This window comes from Oreochromis niloticus, linkage group LG15, assembly GCF_001858045.2.
Source record: "Oreochromis niloticus isolate F11D_XX linkage group LG15, O_niloticus_UMD_NMBU, whole genome shotgun sequence".
NCBI classification, from domain to species: Eukaryota; Metazoa; Chordata; class Actinopteri; order Cichliformes; family Cichlidae; genus Oreochromis; species Oreochromis niloticus.
This window is the reverse complement of record NC_031980.2, coordinates 28,692,642-28,717,818: the sequence shown is the minus strand read 5'-3', so window position 1 is coordinate 28,717,818 and position 25,177 is coordinate 28,692,642. Positions and strand designations below refer to the sequence as shown.

The following is a 25,177-nucleotide window of genomic DNA, read 5'->3' as shown; positions in this document are numbered from 1 at the left end:
TAATATTTTAACGCAAGGCAGTAATGTATTCAGCACTTGAACTTCTTTCCAGTGGGCAACTGTTGCAGTGTTGTTCAGTAAGACACTTATTCTGCCAACTCAACAGATTGACCTTTGACTTCTGACCTGCACACTGATCTGTTTTTGGGATTATTTATTCCAACTTCTGTTCTGATGCTACAAATAGACTGTAGTATTGAAACTTACATATATATATATATATATGTAAATATACTCAAAATTATATTTCTTCTACCTTGTATAGTGTATCTATCTTTGCATAGTATGGTTCTTAAGTATACTGAATATATTTATTTATTTATTTAATTCTGCCTTGTCTACTTTGCTGCTACAACGATGTGAATTTCCCATCTCTGGGACTATCTCTCTCTCATCTCTCTCTTCTATTTTGACGGCTCTTCTGCGTCACTGATCGTTTCATCCGATGCAAAAAAAACCTTGAAGCTGGTGGCGTGTCACCGGCTCAGCTTCCTCTCGTTTAACGGTTTAGGTGCTTGGTCTTCAAAATAAAAGCATGGAGACTAAACTTTGTGGCGATATATGCTGCAACTGATTTCGAAACTGAAAATTAACCAGTGCGGTCCATGTGTGTGGCCCTCAAATTATTTCCCATAGAACCGTCGTAGTTTACTTAGAATCAGCTATACACTTAGAAGTACTTTCCTTGTTTGAAATCGTGAGCAGCACTGAATTTATTTGACTCTGACACTTGTAATAAAAAACAAAAACAAAAACAAAAACAAAAAAAACCAAAAAGAAAATACAGTTCCGTGTAAAAGGAAGTTCCATCTTAGGGATATTGTTAAAAATGCAGTAGCTGGAGGTTTGGGGTATGAAATACTGTCCAGTGGCAGTAAGTAATATTCTTTTCATTTCTTGTTTAATTTGAAGACTTAACTGATGTAGAAGATGAATAAGAAGAATAAGATGATCTCTCTTAGAGTTGAGCAGTTTTGTCCAGAGTCCTTTCTCCCGCTCCTAAGGCGATGAATGAATGAATGTATGAATGTATTTCGTGGCGTTTTATTTCGAAATCAGTGACCCTATAAAAACGTTTAAAACCTCGCAGATTTGGCAGAAGGCTGGGGGCGGGTCCGTCAGCGCCGTGTTCTAAAGCGGAGTGAACCTGCGGACAGTGAGCGTGTTGGCGCGCAGAGGCGTGGGCACAGGGACGCAGTGAGACCAGAGATCGGCGCATTCCCGCGACAGGCACAGCAAAGCTGGGCACAGCATCACAGTCGCAGATCTGACAAAGCGGCACCACGGGAACGTGTCAGTGCGCGCGAGGACGTGTGCCGTCTTACTCTCATTAACTTCGGACTCCATGCTACAAAAAAGGACACGGTTGCAGTTCCCTGGTGGATTCAAAAGTTTACAACTTAACTAGTTATCCGCTCCAGGCTCCTGTGTACACGCGTGGTGACTGCGCACGGACATGGCGCAAAGGGTACGTCTAACGACCATTATTTCAATTGTTTGCACAATGACAGTCCACTTAATCACTAATCACATTACATCCTTGAAAGAAACCTGAGGAACCTTTGTAAAACGTGATGAAGTTGCTATACTTATCAAAAAATATCAAACATGGCTTTTTCATCATGAAATCATCAATGTCGACTTTGAAATTTTCCTCTCATGTTCGTGCTCTGACGAACTCTAACTTTCACTCCAGTATGATGAGCTGACTCATTACGGAGGCGCGATGGACGGAGTCCCCAGCTCCATGTACGGAGACCCGCACGCACCCCGGCCCCTACCGCAGCTCCACCATCTGAGTCACGGGGCTCCCCCACACCCGACGCAGCACTACGGAGCCCACGCTCCGCACAACATCATGGGCAGCTCCGTCAGCGACGCACTCAAGAGAGACAAGGACCAAATCTACGGGTGCGGACACAGCGACAAACATCATCATCATTATTATTATTATTATTATTATTATTATTATTATTATTATTATTATTATCAATCCATCCACTGTCTTCCGCTTATTAGTATTATTATTATTATTACGTTTTATTAATGTGCAGATTTATGTTATAGAAATAAGTGGAAGTTATTATTGTTTGTGTGCGATCAGCCTCTGAACAGTTTCATCTAAATTTCGGAAATTAAATATATTCAGTCAATGTACGTGTTGCAGCTCGTGTTGAGCTCGTTTTTGGGTATCTACGACTTGTTAACAGGTAGTTGGCGGCGGACGGATGAAATCCTCTCTGTGTATTAATATATTTGATATTTCAGTGGCATTAAGGAGGGAGACATAAATAGCCTATGCGTGGCAGGGCCGAGCGCTGGTTTGATGCTTCATGTGTAGGCCTCTGCGGCCTGTGCTCCTGTGTGTTGCAGCCACCCTTTATTCCCTCTGCTGGCTCTGGTGTTCGAAAAGTGCGAGCTGGCGACCTGCACGCCCCGAGAGCCCGGTGTGGCGGGAGGAGACGTCTGCTCCTCAGATTCCTTCAACGAAGACATCGCCGTGTTCGCAAAGCAGGTAGAACACACAAGCGAGAAACCAAGTGTCACCACGGCGCTCAGCACACAGCACTCTGCATGTCACCGTGATGGAGGGAACTCCTGAAAAGTGGAAATGGAATCAGGTCCACAGCATTTACTCACGCACTCGGTTTCCTTTTGCTCTGCAGATCCGCGCAGAGAAACCTTTGTTCTCGTCTAACCCAGAGCTGGATAACCTGGTGAGCTCACCTTTCATTCTCTGCTGTCCACGCGCAGTAGGGCGTTACAGACGTGTCCGCCCGCGTCATAGCTGATGGTCGGCTATCACGTTATGAATTATTATTATTATTATTATTATTATTATTATTATTATTATTATTGTTATTATTATTGGGTGGGTGCTAATATTTTGAGGTTATAAAAAACAACCACAACGACAGCATCAACAAAAAAACTGTTTGTGATTTTTAGATGATTCAAGCCATTCAAGTCCTCCGGTTTCATCTGCTGGAATTAGAAAAGGTAAAGATTCATTCTCACGTGGCTCAGTGAAAACAGGTTTTTAATCCAGTATTTCAGTCTCGTGGTGTTCGCTAAATGAGAGCTTGGCCTCGGCAGGTCCATGAGCTCTGTGATAACTTCTGCCACCGCTACATCAGCTGCCTGAAAGGAAAGATGCCCATCGATCTGGTCATCGAGGAGAGAGACGTCTGCAAGTCGGACTTTGACGACCTTTCAGGATCCTCCACTAATCTCGCAGATCATGTGAGTCACTGTGTGGAAACCTTTTTTTGGTCGTTATTTAATTATTCTATATTTTGTTATAGATAGATATATATGTATATATATATATTTTCATTGTTCGTTATTGTTATGATCTCTTTAAATACATATATAGATCATAAAAATTATGAAAAACTGGAAATAAACGAAGCCTGTAACAGGTGCTGTTAAGGCAGCCTGACACATTGCGGTTCTATGGAAATGCTTGAAAGAAAGGAGGAGAGGCTGCAGATCAGTGACGGTGCTAGGCTGCAGGCGGCTTTGAACAGAAACGTTAGAGCGCAGGGCCTGTGTCAGGCTGCAGCCCTGCTGTGTGCCTCACACAGGACTTACTATTTTTGTTCATTCACTGAGAAATTTTTGAACTAATGTAGAGTTACATATAGCACGAGGATCTTAAAATGATGATGATTGAAGTTTTGACACAAAGCAATTGCACTGGTACAGTGTAGAATTAGAATGTAGAATTCCTGGGTTTACTAATGTTCCATTGTGGCGTTCATAGTTGCTGCAGATCAGATAAAAAAATAAATCTGAAATTGATGAATATTTATTTAAATAGATAAATAAAAGTATAAATCTTTCAAATGAATAATTTCAGTAAATATACAGATGCTCTTGAGAAATGACGCTCATCACAGTCAAGGAGGATAATGGTTAAATTGTGGTACAGCATGTCGTCCAACATCAGCTTTAGTGTGTCTTTTCTCTTTGGCTTTACTGGCTACATTTGTGTCAGAATCTCATTCTAATTTAATTCAATCTTAACCTTTTCAAATGTTCAAGATTTTTAAGGAAAACTGTTAAACTGTGCTCATATTTAAGCACTGAGTGAGGGAAGAGACACACTCTCCAGAGTTCTGAGTGAGAATCAGTGCAGAGGAGCACTGAAACTGATGTGGACTCTCATTTGTCAGCAGTCTATATGCTATATGCATTATTTTGTCTATTTAGTTATTGTTTGGTAAATGATTTATTTGTTCATAAAATAATTGCATTAGGACATCCGGGAAATAGATATTTGTTGTCGTGTATGGTTCTGTTGACGCTGCTTCAGTGATGTCAAACCTTCAGCATGAGCAACGACGCTGCTAAACTGAACATTTAGAGTCAAATGAAATGAAATGAGATGATCTGAATGAAAACAGGAAATTTCTACTCATTCAGTAGTTTGCACATGAATGCATGCAGCTGTGTCATCCTAAAATGAACCCCAGTCCAAAAGTTGCGTCTCTAAAATGCACCGTCTTATATTTAATGCAACCGTTTCCAATATTCAAGTGTGAGGAAGCATTTTGTTTTTACCGAACGATATATGGACCTCAACTCAGTTTTATGTTCCAAGAACCTGAAGGACATGTGTTTATTAGCTGCCACTGCACAACTGACAAGTGAATATGGTGTTGTAATATCCCAATACTTATTTACAGCGCGTGCTGGGTTGGAGAAGACAAAGCCTGTATACTTTTTCATAAGTGCCTCATGTGCTCTGCAGTTGGTCAGTAGTATAAATGATGGATGTAGCAGGACAGGACAGTGTGAGACACAGAGAGACTGTACAAGACTGTTTTTTCCTGTGTGAATGAACACAACACTATATACTAGGCTCCGTTCCTGCTACCAGATGTTCTTCATTAGCTTGATGAACATGAAAACACATGTCACCTCTTTTGAGTAGCTGTGTGTACCAAGGAGTTGTAATTATTGGATGGCTGGGTATGAAAAGAGGCTCCAGCATTGAGAGCCTTATTCACACTGTGCTATTATCCCAGTGCTTCTTCTTGTCATCTGCTGAGCTCTTCATCTGATCACCATTTGCCAAACAGCTGACGCAGAGAGTGAAGAGGGTTTAGGCTAAAGTGTGAGTGGCAGGCCAGTGAGCCCAATAAATGCAGGTTTCTCTCCAACTCTGGTCACAGAAACAGTCGGGACACGGCAGGATCCACATGCTGCAGGGTTACTAAACTGTTGCTGTTGTTCTTTCTGCTCATATAGTCAAACCTTCCTCATGGACAAACTGGTATTGTCACATTGCTTGTCTTTGTGCCTTTGCTTAACTGCATAATGGAACTCATACTGGACCTTAATTGCTTTTCTCTTTACCCTCCTCTTTCTTCCCTGCTTCATTTCCTTGTACCTCTCCATGACCTCTCAGAACCCAGCGTCCTGGAGAGACATGGATGATTCTCATTCCACTCCTTCAGTGGGTACTCCAGGACCATCCAGTGGGGGACACGTTTCCCAGAGTGGAGACAACACCAGCGAACTTGGTAAGAGCGCCTTCAGGCCTTCATATCAAAGGTTTGACTTTGTTGTGACCTCACTCTTATCCATGGGCCCAGCTGATTGGTGAATTAGGGGGAGCATTTCAAGAAAGAAACACAGAAAACCGGGAGTCATATTCTATATAAAAGGATATAACTGTTAAGGATTTGAGTAAAAGTCACACGGCCACAAGCATCCTCACATGCTCTGGCTGTGGACCTTATGGGTACCAATATTTAGGTATGCGGGCATATCACTTAGCAATTTGTGGGTCTTTTTAATGTCCAGTTTAATCAAGAAATCAAAGTCTGACCATGTTTATATCAACAAAATGATGACTTGATAATTCTTCCAGAACTGGTTTCTGTCACAGTAAGTTTTCAAACATTATTTAGACCCATAAATTGTTCCTGTTTAGAATATAACTATTAAGCATTTGTGAGAATGGCAATAATGGTTTTGTTCTGGTTTGGTCTGCTTTCTCTGTTTAACAAACATACACAGAATATATTTTATGCGTCCTTTACACTTTTTAAAGGATACATTTTCAAGAAATAATATTGCTTGTTTGCACATCGATACCTCTGTATTCTGTTACACTTTTTCATTATTTTTCATTATGATATGCTGGTTGTCACTTGCGTCAGTTGCAGTTGATTAAGAAACCTGAGTTCACTGCTATTATTGTCTGCTTCTGTCTCCCCGTGCTTGTGTCCAGCCCCGCTCTATCTTGTGTCACTCTGTGTCCTGCCTGTGGTTTCTGTTTGGAGGCTGTAACTGATTTATGACTTGGGAAACTTAGATTTGATTATAAGAACATTGGAAAGTGAAGAGGACTCTTGCTTTGATTATACACACAGCAGTTTATGATCTACACTTCTACAATTCAACTTAGATGCAGTAAGAGAACGGCATGTATGTTTTGGTAAATCTTAATTGACACTTTAATGATCCAGACATTGGGTGCGGAGGTGAGCTGAGGAAGGCCATAGTCTAAATAGCCTTATGAATAGTTTCTTTCCTTTTGGCTGTTGTTTAAACAACAGCAGGGGAAACCCAAGGTCCACGCCCTTTGACCTGGTAGAGAATGGATAGTGGATGGGGGTGCAGAATGCCCCTTCATAGAGATGAAAGGACAGACTGTTTTCTGTATAAGGAAGAAAAGAAAAGATCCTGCTTAAAGGATGGAACAAAATCATACTAAACTCACTCAGAGCAGGCGGATGATCTTCATTGAGTTATAATATTGTGGTTATATGGGAATCAGTCCAGTCCAGTAAAGAATGATTAATGTTGTGAATTGAGTATTTGGTGTTTGGCAACACAAACCTTGCAAGAGCTTCTATTTTCTCACTGTAGAACTTAGTGTTGCGTATACTTTTAATCCCCCGGTTTCTGTCTTTGCCTATATCACCTCCAAATCTCCTCATTGTTAACTTTTTCTTTGCAGTAGTTTTACATTTGAAACGCAGAAGGGTGTGGTTTGTAATATACATCGAAAATTAGTGGTTCTGTTTTCTTTTTGCAAGTCGGTGATCCTAACCAAATCACCAGATGCACTATTTAAGCTCAGTAGCAGCACTTGGCATCAGTGCAGAAGTTGTAGCTGTAGTAGAGGGGAAAAAGGAGAGTGTGAATGGATGGATCGATATTTCTTAGCATTTAACTAAGATCACAGGTATTCCACATGCTTCATCAAGGGCTTTGAAGCAAAGTAAACATACAGAACAGTGTGGAAAGAAGCAACTGGGGAAATATCAGCACCACTTAATCTTATTTATTCATTTTTGTAACTTTTGAGAATGCTGCCATGCTGCCACTATTTACATAATTTTTCTGTAAACGAGCACGGGGGAGAAATGTCATGATCAAAATTTATATATAATTTAATTTTCTGTAACAGTTTCTGAATGTTGTTAGACAGCAAATTTCATATTATGTCATCATAAGCTTGTTCTGCACAGGAGTTTTTAACGATGGCTTTGCTGACATTTTTGTCCAAGATGTCAATCAATCGGTCACCGCTGTTCATTATTGATTATTGGTTCATATATACATCAGTATATAAATCAGTCAGAGTTTGACTACAGAAGAAATGAGATCAAACATAGTTTCAACAACAGTGACATTTGTTCAGAAGCACACATGGTGAAAGAGACTCTAAAAATTATTTAAAAACATTCCTAACAGGAAGTGATTATGGTAGCGTCATCATTAGCCAAGCTTCTGTGGTCTGATGAAACCCACAGAAAAAAGAAATCCACTGTGACTGGGGAATACTGACGTGGTTTGGTGGTACTGGTAGCCTCGCACATGACTGCCTGCTCCTCTGTAACCTCCCACTCTGTGGTCATTGCCTTGTAAGCTGTGTGATATGGAGAGAAGGCTGTGTTTGATAGCTCAACCGCTTGGGTTGACCACAGCTAAAAGGACTGTGCTCTCCTAGGAGTGTGGAGGGGGAGAAGGTGTCCATTCAAATAAAACAAAAGGCAGTAGGAGAAGCTAGAAAATCTCCTCACTCTTGCTGAGAAGTGGAATGTGAGGAACAGGATGTGTTGTACTTTTTGAGGTGCTGATATGTTAGTGACACCTCCCTTCAGCATCTGTCTTTCCTAGAAGTTATTTCTTTTCAAAAAGATCACATTTTTGTATTTTATTGTCTGTAAGTGTGCATGTTTTACTTCAGTTTGCACAGACCACTTACAAAAATGTTATTCAAAATTTTTGTTGTAATTAGCTTGTGGTCACATGTGAAATTATGCTCTAACTGGTCAGGAGCCACATGTTCACATAGACACAAACAGTGTGTGCATTTTTGCAAAACGGATTTTGAGACTATAATGGCTGAAATAAAGTGTATGTCTGTCACTGGATTTTGCAGTTTTCAATCCTGTGGAGAAGCGATTTTTATTTTTGCTAACCCGTTAAAACAAAACAGCGGATGATGAGAGCAGAATTTATAGTTATACTATAGTTACTGCAAACACACTCATCCTCTGTAAATCCTGCTTATCTTAAAGCGTCTCTGTACCTCAATCATGAAAACATGATTTTTCACCTATGATATCATGAATCACTCGAAAAGTGGATTCATATATATAGATACAGAGATAGATATAGAGAGAGATCTCTCTCTCTCTCTCTCTCTCTCTCTCTCTCTCTCTCTCTCTCTCTCTCTCTCTCTCTCTCTCTCTCTCTCTCTCTCTCTCTCTCTCTCTCTCTCTCTCTCTCTCTCTCGATAGATATATAGATATGGAAAGAAAGAATAAATAGCTCTCACTGCCACATGGTGCTGCTACCATGAAAGCTGCCGTCAAACAGATGCTCCTCCCTACTAGAGTTTCTAACTATCATGTGTTCACTTTTTATGTTGGAAGTCTTCCCGGCTGCTCTATTCTATGCTCTGTCTCATGTGTAATAATGGGAGGAGTCTTGGGGTGTCAGTAATGATGAATCAGGGCCCTGCTGAGCTCATTAGGTAGCCCATGCTGGCTTTGCATCAGTGATGCTGCTGGGGGGTGCGACAATCAGTTCTGCTAGCTGTTTCTCACTTACCAACATGTCCAGCAGGGAGATTAATATAAAACCATTTAAATATCTAGATTTTATTTTTTGGTTTGGTTTTTTTCTAAAAACATTTCACTGCTTTTTTTTTTTAATTATTATTTTCCTTTAAACATATAATAGATATCACATTTACTGTGGGTCACGCCATTTATGTACCAGACCAGATGAGCAGCCAAAAGGCTGACTGACTGTTTGGTTTTCAGAGTCGTCAGTAGAACCAGATCTATCCATCGAGTAAGCTGAGGGGGTAGAAAAAAAAAAAAAAAAGGAAGACTTGTGTTGATATCTCAGGATGCTATTTTTGTGTGTGTTTTTCTTCACCCTGGGGCAATACTCCAGTCATCCCTGCGGTATTGCCATCTTCCCCCCTCCTTGTACCCCCTCGTGTGTCACGCGTGCAGACACTGGAAGGCAGACTTAACTAGGGAGGGGGAGTAGAGATGAAAAAGGGTGGGAGCAGAGGGGCATGGGAGACTTGCACGGGCATATGACTTTGAGACTGCACTGTCACACACTGGTTAGATTGGCTGAGTTGCCGGAGAACAGTCAGAAGCGATTAGTGTAGCAGAGGATATGCCCTGCGGCTTTTCCCTCTCTGGAGCAGAAGAAAGGAGAGGAGAGGAGAGGACCAGACCAGTGATGAGGATGAGGGGTGGAGAGGGAACAGTGTGCTTCCCTTTGATACAATTAAGCTGAGCAAGACCTTTTCTTTCTGTCTTTCGTACACAGCTATTATTTTAGTGGAGATTTGAATATTCTTTGGGTTCAGTTTCTCCAGCCACTATATGCCAGTGTAGGTGTGTATGTACGTAATTAGAATGATTAGGTCAGTCTGAATCTAATGTGTTCGTGTTACATTCTTCAAAAGTTGAAGTAAGAATACAATTTTATGCTGGTTAATTGTCGTCATGTTGAAGTTAGCAGTGACAGCAGCTGGACAAACAAACAGGAAGACAGCAGCAGGGGATGGAAGCAGCAGGAACGCTATCCAGTCTGTGACTTACAGCTGGTGGACACCATCCGTAAAACTCCCACAGCCCCTGGAGCCTGACCCTGGAACAGGGCTTTTTAGTGTCAATATTCATTAGCTGAAATATTTATGCATGAATATGGCTCATATAGGTACATTTGATTGATGCATCTCTAAAAACAAAAAGACATACTAGGGCATTTCTTAAGAAAAGTAGGGTTCCTGTCTCGCCTCAGGGGAGGAGTCTCTCAGATGCATTATTCACATACCCTCCAGGCAGGCTTTCAAGGCTTCTCTGCCCCGAGGGCAAGAAAAATAACCACCACTGTTAAAAGTAAATCATCTCGCATGATGCACAATTAATGTCAGAGAAGGAGAGAGACCAGAGTGCCCCTTGTGTTGCAAGTTGGAGTGAGTTAGCTTGTGGGAGCGGAAATCTCAGCTTAAAGGAAGCCTCCTGCTTTGACCCGCGCCAGCTTCCTGCTGAAATCAAACAGAGGTGCTGCTAATAGCAGGATCCAGAGCAGGGATGATGCTGTGATGCAGACAGCCTGACACTTGTATTGTTGCTGAAGGAAGAGGGTGGGGGAGGGTGTGTGTTGGATGGTCATACTGAAATGCAAGGTGAAAGATTCACGCTCTAACAACCCATCCACCCACACCCCCTCGTTCTGCCTTAGTCGCCCATATGGACACATCGCTGTGACTTTAAACATGGGTTCATACTTCATTTACAAACTAGGCTTTCTGTTTTTGTTTGTCCCCACTTTTACTTCAGTCCTGCTTCAGAGGTCACATACACATAAGAGTATGTAGAACACAGTCTGACTGCATTTTGAACATTCATTATCTCATGTCAGCCGCACAGCTCCTGCAGTCATTACCTCATGTCAAAGCCGTGGCTCACATTGAATTAATAACTCTTGGTTTTACTAAGCTCCTACGCTACAAACTCCTCTTCATTATCCAGTGGCCGGGAAGTAAAGCAGAGGTGAGACAAAGAAATTTGTACTGCCGTGCCATAAAGGAGAACGTGGCTGTATAGAGAGATCGGGTCACGTTAAAGCTTCCTTATAATATGACTCCTTTTGTTTCTGATTGCAGGTGACGGCCTTGACAACAGCTTGGCATCACCAGGCACAGGAGATGAGGATGACCAAGACAAGAAGAGACAGAAGAAACGAGGCATCTTCCCCAAAGTGGCGACAAACATAATGAGAGCGTGGCTATTCCAGCACCTTACAGTAAGGGAACAGAGCCTCATTCAGACAATCCATGTCTAGCTGTGGCTTTTATACAACTGCAACATTTTCTCATCTTCTCTGTAATAGAAACCCTACAATGTGCACGAGGACAGAATGTAATGTCGTCCAGCTAAGGCCGCATCATCAGGCAAAAGTTGTTTGAAATGAGTCCTCTCTGTTTTTCTGTGTTTTCCAAATGCATCTTGAAACCATGTTCATCTTTGTTCCATTGCAAGAGAACGGAGCAAAGAGGAACTTGTGACTAAAGGTCCCTTTTTTGAAATAGCAGTCCAGGCATTTTCTTCAGAAATCAACATCAGAAGCCTTCCACTCAAAAGAAGCTGAGCTCTGTAGAGATGTTGAGCACATCCAACAAGGACAGCATCACCTTTTATCCAATGATCACAGCCTCCTCACCTTTTCTACCTCTTATACTCTTAGATGTGCTGTAACCCCTCACTTGTTTAGTTTGTAAAAGGCCCACACAGGTCCTGGACTTGGAGTAATCCCTTCCTTTGCAAAGCCCACCTTTAGATTCTGTAGATAAAAAGAAGGATAGTTGAATTATCCCCTCTGTGTTCCCATCTCCTTTCAGGCCTAATTTGTTAAGCACAAGTATTTGCCATGGCAGGATGTGTCTATGAAAAGTGTGCAAGGGGACTTTGGCCCCTCAAAGGCCTTTTGCAACACCCAACTGCTCAAGCATTCATCAGTTGTTGAGGGTGTGAAAGGAGCGGGATTATGTTTTGTCAGACATTACCGTGTGAGGCCTGTGGTTAGATGTCTGTGGGGGCAGTGGGGATGTTTCTATCCATCAGTAGCTGTCCCCTCCTGCTTTTGTCATCTCTTCTTAAAGCTCTTAAAGGTTTTGTGAGAGTGCTGTATAAAAAGCAGCAGTGCAAGGATTTAATTCATTAGATTATCCGTTACCTGCTTATTAGCAGAACGATATCTATTGGTTTCCATGCAAACCTTTATCTCTCTACATTCAAAGATTGGTGTCAGAGTTTGAAGAGCAAACTTTCATAAGTGTTCATAAGTGTCAGCTGAAATCAGTTGTTCTCTCACCTTGCATTTAAGCACTTGTTTGCATGTAACACCCATTAATGGGGTTACATGGAGGTAGAGCAGGAAGGCTGGTGGTTCGATCCCCGTCTGCTCCAGTTTGCATGCCAAAGTTTCTAAACCCAAGTTGCTCCATCAGAGTGTAAATGTGTGAATGACTTTCAGTACTGAGTAGAAAGGTGCTGTATAAAAAAAACATTCTGTTTACTGTTTACTAATCATTTACAGCATCTTTCTTGGAGTGAACTTCAAAGACAAACGTCACTGGCAGTGTGGCCATTTGTACTGAAAAAAAGCTGAGAAAATGAGTTAAGTTATCTAACAATGAATCCAAAACAATATTATCTAAAGTACATTATGTTACTTCTTTCAGAGTATTTTAAATGCTACTCTTCTGTCAGCTGAGAGCTAGGAGGGGGCAAAAAGCATCCTCAGTACATAGACTGTGTGTGTGTTTTATTACAAGTGTGTGACTATCCACCATCACACACTTGATTTCACAAAGCTTACTGCATTTTCCCCTCTGGTTATTTAAATTGGTGTCTTTCTTCCTCTCTGTGCATCTCTCGTGATATTTGGAGGCCTACTGTACAAATGCTTGCATGTGTGTATTTGTATGTATATGGTTGTGTTTAAGCTTGTAAGTATATGAGTGTGTCTTTGTGTACGTCTGAGAATGTAAATGTAATAATATACAGTGGTGTGAAAAAGTGTTTGCCCCCTTTCTGATTTGATAGATATACCTTTATTAATCCCACAAGGGGAAATTTCATGTTTCATGATTTCCTGTTAATATTTTGTGTATGTTTGTGTTTGATGACCTAAAAGTATTTAAGTGTGACAAACGTACAAACAAAAAATAGGAAATCAGCATGTGTGTGTGTGTGTTTGCACTGACTTTCCCTGAAAAGTAATTTAAAGCTCATCCTTCAATGATGACTGTGGGAGATGGCCTGACAACAGCAGAATGGAGGCAGGGTCGTGGGCTGCCATCTGCCACCCTTCTCCCAGAGTCTCACACACATTCAAACACAGTCTGCAAAGGGACTGGGGCCAGAGGAAAAGAGGTTGAATCAAGGCAGGGAGGGTTGGGGAGTGGCCTAGCCTTACTGGGTCCCATTGGGTCCCATTGGATGGCTACCATTGTATACCATCCAATAATTTTATATACCACCCGGTTAATGCTAAATACTGTGGCACAAAGCCACATGCTTTAGTGTAAAATGTTTGGGGTGCTAAAACAGGTCCAGGTTGTGTGTTTGCAGAGTTGATTTGTGCGTCACTTATCTATTAGTCTATCTTCCTTTTTGCTAATAGCACCCATACCCATCAGAGGAACAGAAAAAGCAGCTAGCACAGGACACAGGTCTCACCATTCTTCAAGTGAACAACTGGTAAGTCGGTGTAAAACCAGATAAGTAAGCATCTTCATTTGATTGACATTTGATTTACATATCTAGTGACTTGATTAGTCTTTGCTTTATGCAGTGCAGGATATACATAACACCTGACTTTTGCTCCTGAAAATGCCCAGCTTACCTATATTTAACACACAAGTAATGCTTATGAGTTAAATACAGGTCATTTTAATACTTAAAATAAGTATTATCATTACTGAATGAAAGGGTGACACGGGATGGTGCAGTGGTTAGCGCTGTCATGCTACAGGTCTGAACCCAAATCAATACATGTTTAGGCTGCGTTACTTTCTCACAGTGACCCAAATTATTTTAATAAGGAAAAAACAGTATTAATCAGGTCCCTGGGGATACACGGAAAGGTTCCAAATTACAATGAAAGTGTTCATAAATACTGACTACTTTAGGTGACAAAACACTTCTTCTTCATTTTTGATAATTACAAGAGGGATGGCATTTTGTGTTTTTTACAGAGAATGCACTTAATTTCTGAGTAAAGTTATCAGAAATCTTTGTGTACTAAAACCACTAGGGAAAAAAAACTAACGGTAATTTATATTCTAAAATAAAGTAGAAAGAAGTACTCTTTCACTTCAGGGTTTTCTTTTTCTTTTTCTTTTTTTGGATCACGTATCTGTTTTCTAGGCTCAAGAATATTGAACTTAACAAAAATATTTAAGCATTTTCATAGTTACTGATCTTTGTTTTCCAGGTTTATCAATGCAAGGAGGAGAATAGTCCAGCCTATGATTGACCAGTCAAACAGAGCAGGTGAAGAAATTCAGTGTTCACTATACTGCTAACAGTTCCCTCCCTTCAGTATGTATTGGGGTCGAAATTTAACCTCAAGTTAACCAATAGTCTTATTTCTCATCTTCTCTCACAGTAAGTCAGGGTACAGCTTACAGTCCAGATGGCCAGCCAATGGGAGGCTTTGTTCTTGATGGGCAGCAGCACATGAATCTTCGACCTGGTGGTGAGTAATCGCTCAAACATTTATTTAAAAAAAAAAAAATCATGACGGACAAAATCAGCATAACAGGTTTCATCTTGTCCTTGTGAGTTTCTATGGTCAAGTAAAGTAAACCTTGTTATTTGTCCTTACCTTAATGAAAATGAGGGCATGATTAAAATGGCTAAATGCAGCGCCAGTGGACAGAAAATAAGAGTATGTGGGTCAAGTGTATTTTTATACATTTCCAGAGAGACATATAAGTAATACTGAACGTAATACAAAAAGGAAGACAGGATAAAGATATAAAGTTACACAAACCAGGTTTTATGTTAGTAAGTGGCAACGAACATAGAGGAACATGTCTATATTATCTATGTCTATAGTCTTCATTGAAAATGCAAAAAAGAACCAAAAGTCAAAAAAGAGGCATATTCAATAAATGCAACATTTGATACAGAGTACCCCACTTTATGAGTGAAACCTACCATTAAACAAGTAAATATAAAAGTAATTATGTTGTATATTTTTACTCAAGAAAGGTTGATGCTGAACTTGGAATGACCTAAAAGTCCTTTATGAATATTTTGAAAAATTCAATTGGTTTCTGTGATACTGTGCAGGACTGTTCTGTCTTGTGTTGGTGGTTTGTAACAGTGTATTTGCTTTACTTGCAGGACCGATGGGTAGCATGGGTATGAATATGGGGATGGATGGGCAGTGGCACTACATGTAAATTCACTCCACTGAGGCAAGCCTGAACAACAGGGTGAAGTAAGAAGTAAAGTCTTTGTCACTTTTCATTTTATTTCATCCCAGAAAAGCAATTTTGAACTCTTGAACTCACTTCTCCTTATCTCTTATTACTTGGTCTTCCACTCTGCTCTTTCAATTTGTTTACAGTCTAACATAGACACAGGAAGGTCTTTTAATTGTCATGGTATTGCCAGAGGTAGATATGTCAGCATGAAATTATGGAATTAGGGATTTTCAGTTATCCTTTTACAAATAGATATGAAATTGAAATAAGAAAAAATGTCAGTATCTTCTTGATAGTTTCACAAATGACATCCTTTTGGGTCAAGTTCATGCATTGCACGAGGCTTTAGGATTGGTGCCGTGTCAGACTCCTTTCTTTTATTAAAACTATTATTTAGATATAAACTATATTTGTAGATTATTTCAGTCCAGATTTAAAACATTCATGGGGTCAGTCAGACCATCTTTCAGAATAAGAACAGTTTTTTTTTTTTTTTCTCAGTAAACAGTCATTGTGGGGGAAACAAATTCACTCCATTTTAAATCTAACTTCAACCACTTTCTCTTTCCCTCTCCACCCCCAACCCACCAGTTTTGTCCTCATTCTCTTCTCCCGCTGCAATCTGATTAAGAATCGGGAAATGCTCCCCCCTCTGTCTCCCCCTCCACCCTCTATCAGCTTCTCACCTCTGCTGACAGTTCTCAAATCAAGACATATCGCCTGCCGGAGGCACCCAACCACAGAGAATTTTATTTAACACCCACTCTCCTCTGCTCAATGAGCCATGCTGTAATGACACTTACCTTGATTAATAGAGCTTTTTATATGTAAATAGGAGCTGCATTTGCTCATTTTTTTTTTAGCAGGGTGATTTTTTGCCAGTGCAGCCCTCTTCCCTGTCTGATAATTCCAGGGCTCTGTTAATGAAGTTCACAAGGCTTCTTTTAAAACATACATCTACATAGAAACATTGAGCGCTCTGAATCAGTGCTATCTGTATATTTCTGTAAGATATTTAATTTAACTATTTCTCCGTGAATGATCACTGACTGCCTAGCTTACCCTGATCTCTGGTGAGTGCATATGCTGATAGTGGCAGTAAATCTCTTCCAGACTGCATCAAGAAAGAGAGCTATGTTTGGAGTAATATGAGGGTTTTTCCACGCACAATAAAGCCTGAACCATAACATTTAGCCATTACAGAACAGATGACTGAATCTACACAATTTTATACTCCTCTGTTGTGCACTCTTTTTTGATTGGTCCGCCATATGCTATGTTATGTACTGCACATGTCAGTTTTAAACTAATAGCAATTTTTGGTTGGATTAAAACAGAAACATTCTTTGAGGTAATATTTGAATTTACAGAATCTGTTTACTTTAAAGTGAGAGTTTGCTACTCAGGTAACAGTTTAGTCATTTAGATGTATTGTCTCACAGCAGACAAAATATTAAAACCCAAAACAAAATAGCTTCAGTTTATTAAAATATTAAGCAAAACAGCTCAACAATGCAAAAATGAAAAAATAAGGGGCTAATTATAGTAGAAAATAGAAAAAAATCAATTCAGTTTTATGTATATAGCGCAAATCACGACAACAGTTGCCTCAAGGACCGTGAGGCAACAAAGTGAAATAATGCAAGAATTCAATCAGCTAAATAATTATATTACAAAATATAATCAAAAATAAACACAAGTATTGTGGTAGGCTTAAATGGGATAGACTCCAACTGTACCAACAAACACGCGCGCACACATTCTCATGACTGTATCAGGTATAACTTCAGTATCTTGCTAAATGACACTTTGACATGTGGATTGCTGTTCCACATGTTCCCCTCAACCTCCTGAGCCACAGCTGTTTATGAAGTGGTGACGATGATTTGTGCTTGTAACAGCAGAGCTGAAACAAATGCTCGATAAAGTGTTCGGCTGCATGTCTAGTCAGTTGTGTAGAGTGCTATCCAAGTCCATTTAATCACAAACTTCATCATAGCCACCAGGGGAATCCAAGCAGTGCATATATTCAGATTGAAATCATTTTGAATTCAAACGACAACAACAAAATAGAGTTCCTTTAGAAATATGGATTCATTCTCACAGTTAGCAGTTCAACAGTGTTACATGAAACACATTAGTCCGCAGTAACGTGTGACATTTCCCTGCACATTTACTCCTTAGTACGAAAGAGGATTAGGGCCACTGGAAGAAAAAAAAGTGGGCACATCCTTTTTTTTTTTTTTTTCTTCTTTTCCAGAATTCTGAGAAAAAAGTCAGAATTCTGAGATTAAAGTCGGAATTCTGATTTTTTTTTTTTTTCTCAGAATTCTGGAAAAGAAGAAGAAGAAAAAAAGAAAAAAGTCAGAATTCTGAGATTAAAGTCGGAATTCTGATTTTTTTTCTCAGAATTCTGGAAAAGAAGAAGAGAGAGGGGAAAAAAAAAAAAAAAAGACGTGCCCACTTTTTTTTTTTTTTTTTTTTTTCCTCTCTCCCAGTGGCCCTAGTCCTCTTCCGTACCTTAGATTATCATCTTGTCTGAGAGAAAAATACCAAAGACAGGTGGGCCTTCTTTCTCACAGTATTTCCTCTGGGTCTTCTAGGACCTATATAGTTCATATTTTGTCTTGTATGTCTGTGAAACACAATTTGATTTCTTCCAGATTTTTAATTTTTTTGCATAGTAGCCGCACCTGAATGTTTCAGATCATTGTTCTGTTGCATAACCCAAGTGTGCTTGAGCTTCAGGGCACAAACTGATCTTTGATGAATTCTGCTCTCTACCAGAAAATCATTGGTCAAGTCAATCAAGTCCTGAAGCAGCAAACTAATCCCAGACCATTACACTACCATATTTGACTGTTGCTATTATGTTCTTTTAATGAGAGGTGTATGCTAGTTTTATGTCAGATGTAATCGGATGCAAATCTTCCAAAAAGTTCAGCTTTTGTCTCATAACGTCACTGAATATTGTCCCAAAAGTTTGGGGGATCGTTAAAATGTCTTTTGGAAAATGTGAGACAAGCCTTTGTCTTTTGTTTGGCCAACAGTGGTTTTTACCTTGGAACTCTCCCAACAGATGCCATTTTAGCCCAGTCACTTTCTTATTGTTCAATCATGAACTCTGACCTTAACTGAGGAAAGTGGGGCCTACAGGTCTTTGGATGTTGTTATAGGTGCTTTTGTGAGTTCTTCGAGACTTGTCAGTCCATCTTGGAGTAATTTTGGTAAGCTGACCACCCCTGGAAAGGTTCACCACTGTTCCAAGATTTTCTATTTATGGATAATAGCTCTCACCATGGTTTGCTAGAGTCCCAGAGCTGTAGAAATTGTTTTGTAACTCTTTTTAGACTGATAGATGTCAGTGTCAGATCTTCTAGCCTGCTTCACTTTGTCAGACAGGTTCTATTTAAATGATTTATTGATCCAGCAGGTCTGTCAGTACTCAACCCTGGTGCAGCTAGTGAAACTTCAGCTTTCCAGAAATTGCTGGTTAATCTTTGTGACAATTATTTCATTAATAAATGAAATAATTCCTTAAAACTGTATTTTTCATTTACTTGAGTATCTATGTGTAACATTAAACTTTGTTTGATGATCTGAAACATGTATGACAAATATGCAAAAGAACAACATTTTTTTCACATTACTTTATTTTATGAATTCACTCCTCTAGCTGACAAAGCCCATCCTCAATTGAAGGCCTTACTTCAATCTTACTAAAAAGCAAAAAACTAAAACAAAACACAAGTAGACTTGTAAAACCTGACAAGACTTGGAAAAGAAAAGTAGCCACTATCCCTCAGGACAATTGAGAGCAAGATAAACTAAGTTTGTCAGGTCATTAAGTGTTGTGGAAATGGAAGCTGCTGTGTTACAAAGCACGCGCCAGAAAACATAAGGCACTGCCTTTACCACCAAACCCTTCGACCGCACAGAGGCTGTAAATCACTTTCATAATAAAAGCTGAAAAGCATCAGTAGCAGTTGTTGTTGTTGTTGTTGTTGTTGTGTTTTTTTTTTTTTTTTTTTTTTTTTTTTTTTCTGGCACTTGTAAAATATGACAGTTTTCTTTGAGATAGATAGCTAGATAGGGAATATTATTTATATATCTATCTATCGTGTGGCTCACTACTACTATTGTGACTACTACTGTGTGAATAGGATGCCTATCAGTGGTTTGGCCTTTCAAAATAAAATTCTCTTGAATGCTAAAAGACAGGACCGAACAAAAGGCACGCTGTGGAAGAGAGCCAGAAATAAGTAATGATTCAAGACAGTATGTGTTTATGCACCTCTCTGAGTGAGAAATGTGACTGAAGAGGAAATACTCAATGCATCATGGAAATCCACCTGCAGCCTACAGCTATTGGAGAAAAATGATCTGAATTTCCGGAGCGGGACCACGCCTCCAAACCCGGCCCTTCCAGTTCTTATCTTATATATGACCCACAAGTTCTACAAGCTGTTCCCCTTTTCGTAAGAACACGGTTTGTTCTCGGTCTTTCGAGAAGGTCTTTAACACAGCTTATCTCACAAGAGTAACATAATTTTACTCACCCTTCCATTTGCTTACAATCGCCCTCTTGTCCGTCACCACATCAGATGAAGAACTACACAGCTCTGCTTCATCGGTTTCCCTCCAGGCAGTCCAAGAAACCCAAAACACTCTGAACGTCATGGCGGTGCTTCAGAGTAACTGAAAGCCGCTGACACCCGCCGTCCCAGGAAACTTTATAGCAGTTTTCTTGCCAGCCAACAATCCGGTCTGCTACGTCGATCCATCCAGTCATTTTCTCTCCACTAGATCCAGTTATGAAGTAACTGCGGCCGCTCGCCACCTCCGTGAAATTCAGCAAGGTCACCCACCAGCAAGTGGTGAGTTAGCCGAAAAGCCAACAGACGCCAGCACCGGACCTAGAAGCCATGCCGTTCCCACGCTTCTGTAAGGTCTCCCGAATATCCTTCCTTTAAGGATTCAGACTAGTTCTTTCTCAGTCTTTCAATTCAACAAACCCTTCCAAAACTGCTTACTGTCACCTTTGTTTCAGAAATTGGCACAGTAGTTATTGCTACCTTATCCAAATTATATTAACCAACCAGGCATCCCCTCTCCATCTTCTACTCTAAGACAAGCTCACGAGCCGTCAAGCCATTACCACAAGTCTCAAAATCCCGGCCTGCGTCACTGTCAGAGCTTCAGTACAGAGTCTAGCCACAACGCTACCCGATCGAGAGTTCCCCTCATTCATCTATCAAGGTCTTTTGTTGTCCGAAATTTGCTTTGATCTCTTCTCCCGCCATTCCTTCCAGATTTTTTGAGCTCATCCGCTCCACTCTATGGAATCCTCAACAACCTTATTGAGGCCATGGGCTGCTTATCTGTGCTATGCCTACCAGTGATGTTACTGCAAAGGTCTTTGACCTTCATAATGCACAGTTATTACTGCTTCTACAAGATGCCTTCATTGGGGATTTGCCAGGTCCAGGAGCCACCACCAGTCCCCTCCAAGGCCTTCCCCAAACGGCAGCTCAATTCATGTTTAAGCCATCGACCTTTATCTACTAAAAAAACACGCTGTCAAAAATGAGGATGTGGGCCTAGCAGTGAATTGTAGCATAACTAAGGGAGGATTCAGGGTCACCTAATCCATCCCTAACTATATTCTTTAGCAAAAAGGAGTGTTTTAAGCCTAATCTTAAAAGTTGTGGTATCTGTGTCACATCTGCTGAGGCCTACGAAAACAAACAAAAGTGATGGAAGAATGAGATAGAACTGACAAAAACCTAAACTGGGAGAAGCTAAACACAAAAGCACGAGATGCATAGAAAAACAATACAAGAACCTAAAAGATGAAACCTGGGTCTTAGGGAAACATGAGGATGGACAAGCAGATGGACCAACAACAGACAGGGGAGAACAGAGGACTAAATACACACTGATAATGAGGGGATGGGAAACAGGAGGGAAACACAGCTGTGGCTTATCAGAAGCAACGGGACAGGGAGGAAGCAAAACTGAACACGCTAAACACAAGAAGAGGGACTATCATAATAAACAGGAAACATGCTGAGACACTGGAACTGGAACACTGGAACTGGGGAAGAGAACATAATTAACTTGACATGATACATGGACCACAGAGGAGTAGCAAAACCTAAGACCTAGAAACCACAAAATATAAGAAGAGAATAACTAAAGAAGAAAGAAATACAAATGACTAAACCATGAAAAACACAAAATCCAAGAATATTCAAAAACCAGAATCCAAACTGGAAGCTGGTTCTATAGAAGAGGGGCCTGAAAACTGAAAGCTCTGCCTCCCATTCTACTTTTAAATACTCTAGGAATCACAAATAAGCCTGCAGTCGGAGTGCTCTAATGGGGTGATATGGTACAGTAACGTCAATAGAATAAGATGGGACCTGATTATTGTATGTGAGGAGCAGGATTTTGAATTCAATTCTGGATTTAACAGGGAGCCAATGAAGGGAAGCCAATATTGGAGAAATATGCTCTCTCTTTCTAGTCCCTGTCAGTACTCTTGCTGCAGCATTTTGGATTAACTGAAGGCTTTTCAGGGAGTTTTTAGGACATCCTGATAATAATGAATTACAGTAGTCCAGCCTAGAAGTAATAAATGCATGAACTAGTTTTTCAGTGTCACTCTGAGACAGGATATTTCTAATTTCTAATTATGTACAGCTACTTTCAGTACCAATGTTACATCTGTGAGATGATTATGAGTAACTTTTCCTCTAATGGTTAAAATTTTATTTGTGAAGAAGTTCATGAAGTCATTACTAGTTAACGTTAAAGGAATAGTTGGCTCAACAGTGCTCTTACTTTTTGTCAGCCTGGCTACAGTGCCAAAGAGAAACCTAGGGCTGTTCTTATTTTCTTCAATCAGTGATGAGTAGTAAGATGTTCTAGCTTTACAGAGGGCTTTCTTATAAAGCAACAAACTATTTCTCTAGGCTAAATGATGGTCTTCTAAATTTGTGATATGCCATTTCCTCTAGAGCTTACGAGTTATCTGCTTTATGATGTGTGTTTGAAAATTATACCAGGGAGTGAAGTAATTTTTGATTTGAGGCTCTGTTTCACAGAAGCTACAGTATCCAGAGTCATACGTAGTGATGAGGTAAAATTATCAACAAGAGAATCGTCCTCTTTTGGAGTAGTGTTCAGGTAGCTGCTCTGCTCTGTGTTGGTACAGGGCATTGAAGTTGATAACAGAGATTGAATTATATCCTTAAACTTAGTTATAGCACATTCAGGAAGACATCTACTGTGATGAAGTCTACTCGCTACTGCTGTGTAATCTATCATTGTAAATGTTATTAGGATATGATCAGACAAGAGAGGGCTTTCAGGAAATGCTGTTAAATGTTCAGTTTCTATGCCATATTTTAGGGCAAGAGCTAGATTAAAGTGGTTTTTCAGAGACAGGACATGTTGTGAGTCAGTGGGTCAGAGCAGCTGTGGACTCATCTCCTTTCTTTGTGTCCAGGCCTTCATGGTTGGCTCAGGGATCTCCTTCTGGCTGCAAAGATCAGTCGACAAGTCACACTTCTGACCGTACATCTACCTGACAGTACCACTCCCACGTCCTGCGTGCGCCTGTGGAGGATCACCACGGAAACGTGTCATCAACTCAGCCCACAGATTTTCGATGTGAGCTGAGGAGCTTTGCGTCTGCACAGGAAATTAGAAGAGCAATGACTATAGAGAGGAAGAACCAAACATCTCCTCAGTTTCATTTTAAATTATTTATTTATTTTTCTACAAAGACAGACCTCTTTGTTTTTCCTGCCCACCCTCCCCTCCCTAACACACACACCCCTACCTTTTGACCACCTCTTTAAAAAAAAAACAAAAAAAAGAAAAACTGTACAACGAAAACCACACACACACACACACACACACACACACACACACACACACACACACACACACACACACACACACACACACCTTGATGAGAAAAAACCCATATGTTTCTAAAATGATGGGAACTCGATTGTGCTGTAGAGATTTGTGCTCTTTGTTTGGCTCTTTCAGTCCATATTCGCGCTTGTGATCTGTTAGATGTTAGACTGCAGCTCTTCTCACTGACACGTTTTGTAGCCAAGCTAAAAGCAAGATTTTGTAAGAAAACTGTGTGATTGTTTGTTTCTGCATTTCTTTCTTCTGTTTGACATCTCACAGTTTTTAGACTCCTGGATGGAAGGATCTGGATGAGGGAATATGAGTTGATGGTTGTGAGTTGAATTCCTGACAATGTTTAAAATCATTTTGTAGCACCAAATCACGGACAACAAATCTGCACTAAAACAAAATAAAGACTTTACGGAGGAAAGCAAAAACGAGCACGGAGCAGAGCTTTGTGTTTTACTTGAACAGAGGGCCTAAGGAGAAAGCAGCTGAGGCCGCAGCAGCGGTTGGTGGAGCAGGTCACGTAGCTGTGGTTCGATATGAGACAAAATTGCAGTTGTCTCGTATTATTCGATTGATGGCGGCAGAGATGATGGATGGGCGGCTGCAAAATTCAAGAAAATCTGAAACAAGGCGGAAGCTCCAGCTTTCACTTCAATGTAACTACTGTGGCTGCTGCTCTGGGTGTATGTGTGTGTGTGATAACACTCATTATTAGCAGGACAACATCATTAAATTAAGCACATATGGGATAATAAATAAATGCATTAATGCAGCGAACAGCTCGTTTATCACTGGCAGCCTGCACCGATTATCTGCGCTTTGTACTGAAGAGAAGCAAACTCTTAATAAATGCTTAATAAATGCTGAAAAATATTCAATCGATCCATTATTATTATTAGGCCGCTATTATTATTATTATTATTATTATTATTATTATAAGCTATTTGTTGTTGTAGCACTAGTAAAAGACCTACGGCCAATTTCAATTTAAAATACCCCCATACATGTGTTTGAACCGTGGGAGGGAGAACCCGGAGAGACCCACGCAAAACGGGGACAACAAACCCCACACAGAAAGGCCGCAGACTGGATTCAAACCCAGGACCTTCTTGTCGTGATGCGACTATGCTAACCACCAAATAAAGAAGGAAACATATTGTCTTTTAACTGTGGCTTTAATTATCAGTCGCCCCGCCGGTAACAGAGTTACATGTGAAGTGCCAGGCCTCTGTTTCGATCTAATCATATTCCACTGTTCACATTTATATACAGAACACCAAAGCAAGAAAATGAAAAATGGTTTATTTTTAGTATTTACTGTTGTTTAACAATTGACACGTATCGCTTATTTCATCATCTTATTGTATTTCACGGTCTATTTTCCGCGTGTTTAGTTAATATTTTAATACTACCAGAAACGAAAGGTGGAAAACTACATTTAAAGGCCTCACAGTGGCAAATTGTAGCCGACTACAGTGAAAGAAAAAAAGTTTAAAGAATGTCGCAGGAAGCGATTGTGCGTGTTCGTTTCCAGGCCGAGGAGCTCCGTTGTAACGGCCCTAATTCGTGCATCTCCACCGACTATGCTGAACATTAATGCGTTTTGAAGGCTGTCGGAAACGAAGGCAAATCTATTTGAAATATGGGTCAGAGCTCGAGCAGAAAGCTGTATCACATGATGCACGAGCTTTGCTTTTTCCTCATAAAAGCAAAGCGCAGAAGCCGTCGAAGAAC

At 40.3% G+C, this 25,177-nt stretch overlaps 1 protein-coding gene across 3 annotated transcripts; it reads left to right on the top strand.

Moving 5' to 3' along the window:
- The first annotated feature begins 1,107 nt into the window (after positions 1 to 1,107).
- Positions 1,108 to 24,316, top strand: meis2b (Meis homeobox 2b). Of its 3 annotated transcripts, none has more exons than XM_003456015.5 (13): positions 1,108 to 1,468; positions 1,697 to 1,911; positions 2,374 to 2,515; positions 2,667 to 2,717; positions 2,950 to 3,000; positions 3,097 to 3,243; positions 5,417 to 5,531; positions 11,168 to 11,307; positions 13,690 to 13,766; positions 14,503 to 14,561; positions 14,677 to 14,766; positions 15,420 to 15,516; positions 23,016 to 24,316. In XM_003456015.5, exons 1-12 carry the CDS (start codon positions 1,457 to 1,459, stop codon positions 15,476 to 15,478), a joined length of 1,158 nt encoding a protein of 385 aa, XP_003456063.1. In that variant the 5' UTR covers positions 1,108 to 1,456; the 3' UTR covers positions 15,479 to 15,516; positions 23,016 to 24,316. The 3 variants fall into 3 exon arrangements, with proteins under 3 accessions (XP_003456063.1, XP_013120038.1, XP_013120037.1); XM_013264584.3 differs by having other exon boundaries at positions 15,420 to 15,523; XM_013264583.3 differs by lacking the exon at positions 23,016 to 24,316 and adding an exon at positions 16,094 to 16,786.
- Positions 24,317 to 25,177: the final 861 nt, after the last annotated feature.